Source organism: Nannobrachium achirus (genome assembly GCF_963921795.1).
Source record: "Nannobrachium achirus genome assembly, chromosome: 9".
Classification (NCBI taxonomy): Eukaryota; Metazoa; Chordata; class Actinopteri; order Myctophiformes; family Myctophidae; genus Nannobrachium; species Nannobrachium achirus.
Window position 1 is genome coordinate 33021262 of NC_137818.1, and position 9471 is coordinate 33030732.

The 9471-nt window shown below is 41.9% G+C and overlaps 2 protein-coding genes across 2 annotated transcripts; both read left to right on the top strand.

Moving 5' to 3' along the window:
- On the top strand, positions 1–1937 carry hoxc9a (homeobox C9a; the record flags this gene model as incomplete). Its single annotated transcript, XM_080733721.1, has 2 exons — positions 1–604; positions 1684–1937. The coding sequence occupies exons 1-2, from the start codon at positions 28–30 to the stop codon at positions 1935–1937; spliced, it is 831 nt and encodes a 276-aa protein (XP_080589847.1). The 5' UTR covers positions 1–27.
- A 4619-nt stretch (positions 1938–6556) lies between these two features.
- On the top strand, positions 6557–8959 carry hoxc8a (homeobox C8a; the record flags this gene model as incomplete). The annotated part of the gene is made up of 2 exons (XM_080732473.1): positions 6557–6992; positions 8643–8959. The coding sequence occupies 2 exons, from the start codon at positions 6557–6559 to the stop codon at positions 8957–8959; spliced, it is 753 nt and encodes a 250-aa protein (XP_080588599.1).
- Between the last annotated feature and the right edge of the window lie 512 nt (positions 8960–9471).

Consider the following 9471-nt stretch of genomic DNA (forward strand, 5'->3'; position numbering starts at 1 on the left):
TACACATACACTCCATATAATAATCGGATGCATGTAAAAGAGTCAGGAGGCTTCGACATGTCGACCACGGGTCCCATAAGTAATTATTATGTGGACTCTCTGATCAACCATGAAAACGAGGATGTCCTTGCGACTCGGTTTTCGGCGCCTGGTTCGCACCCCGCCGGCCCTCGACCGACGTCCCTGGTACCGGAGTGTGTCGGCGTTGACTACCCGTCCTGCAGCTTCGCACCGAAGCCACCCGTCTTCTCTACCTCCTGGGCCCCCGTGCACTCCCAGTCATCTGTGGTTTACCATCCATACAGTCACCAACCTCACTTAGGCACAGACTCGAGGTATATGCGGTCATGGCTGGAGCCGATATCTGGTGCTATGCCTTTCCATGGCTATCCGGCGAACAGCAGGCACTACGGTCTAAAGCCGGACGCCTTCCAGGAGCACAGAGCCGGCGAGTGCATCGCCTCCAACGGACGCACCTACACGGATTATCTTTACTGCTCGTCCGCTGACATACGAGACAAGACGCCGCAGAATATCTCTTCTCCCGAGTCGGAGCTCCAGGCTTCAGCGAAACATAAAGACGAGAAGCCAGAGCTAGACCCGAGTAAGTTCAAGCCCTTGTTCTTTTACAACCGTGTAGGACTTAGATGGCATTCTGTTTAATTGCATCTGCTTAAAGGTATTCCAACGTGTTCCATGAAATTAGATTATATGTTTCTCATCCCCCTTTCCGTTCTCAACTGAATCGCCTTTGCTAGAGGGCTAGCTTTAGGAACTATAAAAGACAAACGCTAGTAGGCTACTAAAGGGCTATAAAACGAGCAGGGTTGTAAACATGGACTCGGGAAAAAAAAACGATGTAGCCTATATATACGACGGCAGTGAATTTGTTAGGCTATAGTAGCCTATCATCTCCAAATCATAGGCTACGTATTAGATTTTTTAATATAAGAACTAGCCTTAATATCAATCAATAAACGCCTTATGGTTTTATTTTACGATCATAGTGTTGACCTTCCTGCCTTTTCGGCACATCAGTGTATAGAGGATTATTACGACCTCAGAGTCACTGCTCTTTCAGAGCGGCTCGGTCCATGCAGTGACATACTCCCATGCATATCCTCTTTGAAGATCAGTGGTGGAATATAGATTGCACATAGTAATGGAAATGTGATTAATAAAAGATAAGGCTGCGCCATGTTATGCGCAATAGGAGTCTAGACTCTTATTATGACTCCATTCCAAAACAAATTCATATGACTCTCCCAAACAACTTTAGGAATGTTAGAGACATATTCGAGGACTTTCACCACGGACCTGTAAAGGCTTGAACCACAGGCCGTTTTATGGGCCAATAAACTGAATAAGCGCATTGAGTATTTTACGACGGTGTTACTCAGAAGTTAGGGGGACAAGAGAGGAATGGCCGGCTCAGGCCTAGACATATATGCTTCCCCAAAGTGAACCATCGCTTGGCTTTAGCAATACACGTTGAATTTCCACAGGTTTTGACTTTGTGTTCAATAGGCCTGTGTGAATGTGGGCACCATTTGACGGGGTCACTCAACTGCTGCCTCGGCCCTAAAGGCTCAACAGTCATCATGGTGCATTGTACATTATTTCAATTTTGAATGTGCTTGATCATAATAATTGATTAATGATTCATTTTTACTGATTTTGCAGACAACCCAGTGGCCAACTGGATACACGCACGCTCCACGAGGAAGAAGCGATGTCCGTATACAAAGTACCAGACTCTGGAACTCGAAAAGGAGTTTTTGTTCAATTCTTACCTTACCAGAGACCGCCGATACGAGGTCGCCAGGGTCCTGTCATTGACGGAGAGACAAGTCAAGATCTGGTTTCAGAACCGACGTATGAAGATGAAGAAAATGAACAAAGAAAAGAGCGATAGAGAAAGCAAGAAAGAACAATAATGCCCGTCTATTACACCGCAATGGACTCAAATCCAAATCAGAAAACTGTAATAACCACTAGTATCACATGGACAACACAGATATACCAAAACACACGTTTACCCCCCCCTCTCCATATTTATCACTTTGTTGGATTTTGTATTAACCTTAACTTCAAGACTATTTGATGCTGAATATATTATTTTTCCAGTGCACCTTTCTGTGTCCAGCTTTAGAAAAGAAAAAAAAAGTTCTATGGAGAGTACATTCTTGCTTTTACTTTGATATAGGTTTATGATTCTTTTGTTCTTAAGGCAAATTATACAAGTGCAGACTTTGGATATGCTGTAAACTGTCCGAAGGATAAGGGAGATAATACTTGAATTATTTTTGAAATTCATTTTGCCCATAATTTATGATGTCCTTGTGAATGTTTCGTTTATGTTTGTTTTCTTTCCACGTTGTTGTGCAGGTGCAGTAGGCCTATTTTGTACAGAAACAAAACATCTGCGATCTGGCTTGTATTATGTCTTTGTGTTTTTGTGATAGTCGTCGGTAATATACTATTTGTGCATCTCTCATTCTTTTTGACTGTAGTCTTCTGCGAATTTAATTATCAAGTGTAGATATAGGCCTCTTCAAATATATACAAACGTATTCACGAAACATTTGTTTTCTGTATTTATTGCCCATTCAAGTGATAACATCAAATATACTGCCGACCAACCGCATTTTGTTTTTATGAAGGAAATGGCTTTGTATGGTGGCCTTCCATATTGAGCCTCTTTCCAACGTCAACAAAGGGATTATATTTTCATGATCAAAGAACTGTATGCAGCGAAATGAACAAATCGCAGACACATTGTAGATATGGGAAACAGATGGATAGTTCCTTAATTAAATGTCTATGAGTCCTTTGTTTTGAAGGAAGAACATTATAGTCCAAGTAAAGTTGCTTTACATTTGGAAATAAGTCAAAAGCTTATGTATCAACGTAGCTGGTGACTCAGGAAGAAATGTTGTGTTTATAATAATATAGCTTAAACTACGAGGCCATTTATTTATTTTATATTTTGGTAAGGCGCTAAATGCTAGCTTAGGCGGCCTTAAATGCAAATAGATATGCAAATATATGGCTAATAGACTTACAATCGTTTTGCGAATTTGCCTCTATTGAATTAAACATGCATAGTTTTGTTACACAACTGTTTCACGATAGGTCTGTAATAAAAGATTATACATGCAAATGTACGAGCTCCTATAGTGTTCTTTCTGACTTTGGTGTATATGGGACTATACGCTACATCAGTAGGCTAAAAGTAGGTCTATAAAAGAAAATATTAAGCCTAATACACCGTCAATGTGAGCGTAAACGATGTTGATATTTTGAAGTGCGCACTCGGCGGGCCTCTGTATTCATAGGCCACTGCCCAGGAGAGCATTTTGAGTGGAATTAACATGCCAATGTATCCAATAAGGCCTACGCATTAAATGGTTCAAGCTTATTTTTTGGGAAATTGTGAAATAAGCTTATGTGAACAGTTTTTTAACGAGAGACAAATTCCCATGTCTGGCATTTGTTTCCTGGGACAGGCCTAAATTACCTTTTTGTGGTGGCAAACAATACGGACAGGATGCTGTAATTTCAAAGCCCAATCCAGTGCATTTCCGCACAGCTAGGACAAAAATGCTAGTTTACAGCCCTGTTGGAGCGCGGCTGTTTGTCTCAAATGCAGACCAACAAAGCAAACTCGACTAACTGGCTAGACGTCTGGGCTAAATTACTTTATGGTTTTAATTGACGGTGGTGGTGGACTCGTTCAAAGGAGAGCCATACGCTTCCTTTAGCCAGTTATATGCCTGCTGGCCATCGGAAACCTCCCTGGATTTCATCACGTGAGAGGTATATCAGCATAATATAGTTGAAAACGCCAAACGCCAATAGTTGTTGTGTGTAAATAAAAGTGCTCCACAAAGTGCTCCACAGCCTATACTCTGCTCCTCAACACCAAATACTTGGCCAGACGGGCCAATAAAATAGGCATATACAACATTTCCGTTAAATGATTAAAAATACCTCGTTTTCTTTGCTTTTGGTCTGGATAGGTAATAATTTCAGTAGCCATACCATCATTTCGTGCAGGCAGTAGTTGAGTTCGATTTGCGTATAAGAAATATATAGACTATATATGGAGACCTTCAAGATATGAAATGTGTCTGCATTACTCCAGTGTGTTATTTGTGGATGGGGTTGTTGTAGTTAGGGATACATCTGAACACTAGATGACGCTGTTGTTCCACGCTTTGGGCTAACTCTGTCCTCCTGAATGGCCAAACACGCTCTGTGGCTTGGGTAAAAAATGAGGAGTAGCCTGCTGCCTTATCGATGACAAAATGACAGATATGGTCACTCACCACGTTTTGTGTCAAGTACAGTTCGAGGATGTAGTGAATAACCATGGTTGTTTCCGTTGGGGACAAATGGGGTTTCCATTGACCTTTTTTTCTTTAATGGTGACTTACTGGCCCTGTTAGGATTATTTGTTTCACGCAAGGTGACATTTTCAGTTTTTGAAACATTCCTATATACTGTCATTGTTGTGAATGCATGGATCAAGCAGGCCATTGGTCTTGTTGCAAAGCACATGATAACCATAGCAGAAGCACGGCAAATGTGCGTCGAAATGAACACCCGTTGCTCAAATAGGCTATTCACATCTATGTTTGCAAGGAATTCTTGATCTATACTCTTTTGCTATTTTTTAAACAGTGGGGACATAGTTGAGGTCAATGTATTTACATTAATTGTAACTATATAGGTCACAAAATAAATGCACAGAAACTAAGTATTTTCCGATTTGTGTATAACAAAAATAGCAGCAGCACTAAAAGTTAGAAAAACAACACTATACTCTTTATTACAATTTATTACAATTTATTTATTTATTATAGCAGTTGTGGTAGCACAGAAAATACAAAATACAAGAAATACATTATTATTGTTATAGTAGTAGTAGTTATTACATCAATAATAATAAGAAGAAGAACAATAATAACCATGAGTAAACAATACTACTACTAATAATAATAAATAACACAGACAACTTTCAACAGTAGCAACAACGGATATTCTAGTATACTATGATTTACATAGTATGATGGAATTTTTTACGGCGGTTATAATGCATGGCCACCGTACAGGGCGATGAAAACATTAGGATTGTTGCGATAAAATGGCAGTTAGAGGGCCTATGCTGTGACTGCTGTGAATGTGAATGTCAGGGACAGAAATAGCCAACAAACTTGCAAAGACGTGTAACAATGGCAGTTGCAATCTGCATATTTATAGAGTGTGAAAAGTCTATAAATTTGCTTACTGGGCCTTTCATATTTTACGATGATGTATAAAAATCGTGAGCAAACGCCACAAAAACCACAGTGGTATTGGGAAGAGGGCCTATACAGGCGACTGCAGCTCAGAACATGTCCGTCGGTATAACTAAACACCCAAGTAAAATTTTATGAACTCCACCACGTGGGAGATTTACTACGTTTCCCTCGTAGGTTTTTACGGGGTCAGTAAAGTGGCAGCTAGTATTCATAGGTCGTGTTTATATTTGCATGCGACGGTGTTTTACAGCGCATGGCGCAAGTGTCTCGCGCTGGTCATTGCTCGATTACGACGTCAGTGAGTGTTTTGTGTTTTGATTGTATACAGTAACAGTACATCATACTTTGGGGTTTGCATGCGTTTGCCATGCGCCTGTCCCTTATTGCGCCTGACATTGTGGTCTTGATGACCCCAAGCCAAATGCTAAAGCTCTTTAGGCGCACAGTAGGTCAAACCTAGATAATAATAATTTAATATATAGCCTAAGCTTTATTATAGTCCTGTGTGTGAGAAGGTTGGCGACATCCCATACAGCTCTCTATGCCAATTCTAATGACTAAACCTGTCCCACTTTTTATACGAATATATACTGTATTTGTGCTATAGCCTAGAAGGGGGGAAAACAAAAACACACTGCACACCATATTTTAGACACAGGCTATATGAGTTCAAGCTATTTCACAACTCCGTGGTTTGTGGCAGAGCTATTTCCTATGCCGTTCTGTTTGTTGTAACAAACGTAGCATTTATAAGATGTTATAGTCTCCATAATGTTCTGCTTATGATCGCAGGTCCTCTCAAGGTGTACACAGGCCTATGCGTGACCGTTCACGGAGAGATGAAGGGAGGGGGTACTGGGAGGGGGTGTTATAGTGGGGGTGGTTGGGTAGGAAGCTAAAAAAAAAAAAAAAAAAAGAAAAGAAAAGAGAAGCTCCCGTGACTGTGCCGGTGGAGCAAGCCAGCTTTAATCTAAGCTAACACACATCCAAAGCACATGCCACGAGCCGGGGTTTGAGCCTAGCAATAGCCGAAAACACTGACGACTGTGTGAGAGGGAATTCGATGAGAAGCGCGTCTGTGAGAGACTGAGCTGCCGTATATTGTCCAAGGGGGCAGCGTTTCTCCTAGTTCCGGTTTGTCTGCCTGTGCTTGTGTGCGAGTTGGGACCTAAACAAAAGGCTGCCATCACCCTAAAGGAGATAGGGCTGTTCCTACCGCGAGAGAGCCGTCTGCTTGATGCAAACTAAACATGAGCTCCTATTTTGTTAACCCTCTTTTTTCCAAGTACAAAGGCGGCGAATCGTTGGAGCCAACTTACTACGACTGCAGGTTTCCACAAAGCGTTGCCCGTAGCCACACGCTGGTGTACGGACCCGGAGCTACCGCACCGGGCTTTCAGCACCCGTCCCATCATGTGCAGGACTTTTTCCACCACGGGACCACGGGGATCTCCAATCCCGGATACCAGCAAAACCCCTGCGCCTTGGCTTGCCACGGAGACGCGACGAAATTTTATGGATATGAAGCCCTTCCGAGGCAAACGCTTTATGGTACCCAGCAAGACGCAAGCCTCGCGCAATACCCAGACTGTAAATCGTCGAGCAGCTCTAACCCCGGAGACGGACAAGGCCACTTAAATCAAAACTCCTCTCCCACTCTTATGTTTCCTTGGATGAGACCCCACGGTCAGAATTATTAGAATTATTTCGTATTCTTCTTTCTGTATTGCTGTTTCTCCACGCGCGCATGTGAGTGTGTGCGTGTTTGTCTGTGTGTGTGTGTGTGTGTGTGTGTGTGTGTGTGTGTGTGTGTGTGTGTGAGTGTGTGTGAGTGTGAGTGTGAGTGTGAGTGTTTGTTATACGCCTGTGCACTCGTGTGTCACCGAGAAAAGAGAAATAAGTGTGGGAACGGGGATAGGGGGTATAAAACCTTTATTGCACTGTTATAGCCCTGCATACGACTCTTGGAGCACATTGTCCTTAGAGGGACTGAATTGTTGCTTTGCAAAGTAGCTAAAACACAGCGTTGTGGAACATAACTCATGGCACCAGCTCAGTCAATTATCGTTCTCATAAGATATTTCACAAATTCTAAATGCTATATAGCAGTGGGGCGAACATGACCGCGGCTGTAGTTCCACATAATGCCATCAGTAGCAATCACACCGTAATGACAGATAGGTTATCCCAATGCAACACAACATTCCCTGCTCATTTAGAAGCAGGGGTTAAAGGCTTTGGGGGGATGTAAGCCACAGGCCTAAGGACGAGGCTCTAGACATATTGCTGTGATCATAACGACTTTGCAGATATTACTTCTTCTTTTCTGGGATCATTCTGTATGGTTATAGGCCTACTGTACTTTAGTCTGTGAAACACCTATGTCTCATTTATTTTACAGTGTATGCGTTTAGTTAGTCACAGACTTCATTATAATGGAGGTGTTTGTAATCCCCGTATATAGAAATATTTAAGTGTGTTCGTCGTCAGAGGTATAAGCAGCTGTTTGTTTTCTTTCCCCTATCTCTGTGCACTCTTTCTCGCGCACGTGTGTGTGTGTGTGTGTGTGTGTGTGTGTGTGTGTGTGTGTGTGTGTGTGTGTGTGTGTGTGTGTGTGTGTGTGTGTGTGTGTGTGTGTGTGTGTGTGTGTGAGAGACACGTGTACGTGCGTTTATGTTTGTGTGCGTGTCAAAGGCAAAGGGAGAGAGTTTATTTAGTCTGCATGGGCTTTGCCTTATTGCAAATATGGAAAATTATGCAAGATCTCCTTTTTTATAAAGTTTAAACACCCAGATGATATAAGCAAACACAAGACACAATACACATTTGTATCGTTCAATTTTACATTTAGGCCTACAGGGAATATACACACACTTGATAGTCATATAGTTTTAAGACATAGTTTTACGTGTGTAGGCCTATATTGGCAGTCCATATTGTGGCCATGCCTATCCAATAACAAATTGAGATTAGGGCCTATACTGTTGACTGTTGCTGTTGACTGGAACTGCTCCAGGTATATCATAAAATACAGTGTAAATATCAAAATAAGTATCCTATAGGCTGTTATGAGAACACGTGTGAGAATATGTATGGTATATAGCCTATGTTATCATTTAGCCTTTTCAGCTGTTAATACATTTTACTGCAGCTGTTCTCACAAATGAGCTAACTAAATCGGCCCACAACAGCAAGTTCAATTTGGATTTTTTTACGAGATTTTGACTATTTTCTGGCGAAGAAAAGAGAAAAGTAGAAATAAATGGCTATCATGTTAATGCTTGTGGGCACCATGATCACTCGATTAGCCTAACCTCGAGCCTTATTTCATTCAAGCCCCAGGGAGACGGAACGGGAGGCAAACCTACAGCCGCTACCAAACTCTTGAACTGGAGAAGGAGTTTCTCTTCAACCCCTACCTGACGCGCAAGCGGCGGATCGAGGTGTCCCACGCCCTGAGTCTCACCGAGAGGCAGGTGAAGATCTGGTTTCAGAACAGGAGAATGAAGTGGAAAAAGGAGAACAACAAAGACAAGTTTCCGGGTCAGAGAGGGGAGGCTGAAGCCGAGGCGGAGGAAGAGGGCAACGAGGACGGTGAAGTGGAAGAGACGGAGGAGAAAGAAGCGGAAGAGAAAGAGGAGCCCAAGGAGTGATTTTATGGTCTTTTTATGGTTATATGGCTGAAAAAAGAGAGAGAAAGAGGTCCCATAAACAGACGACGGGTTTAGAAGGAGGCAAGGAGCGTCAACTTTATGACCACGCTTTCATTTAGTCAAGAGGGGGACAGGAATCCCATATTGCTATACCATAATAGGCAAATTGATCCCCTCTCACAATTATCCTGATAGGAATATGGTTAGCGTTATTTGGATTTTTCATAATAACCACCACACACATACAGCAATATTCTGTTTGATAGAATAACACATTTGCCAAAATGATAATTTAAAACGCATGTAAAACGGGAAATGGCTGAAAGATTTAGTTTTAATAACATATCTAAACAAGATACAGATCCGACCGATGCTGACCCGTCATGTAAATAGATAATAGCCTACATGTAAAAGAACATGGACATATTTTCAAAATAGCTGCCTTTCCGCTATTATAAGCGAAATGTAGGCCTAACCTTGTAGTAAATGAACACCATTACAGCTCTTTGCAT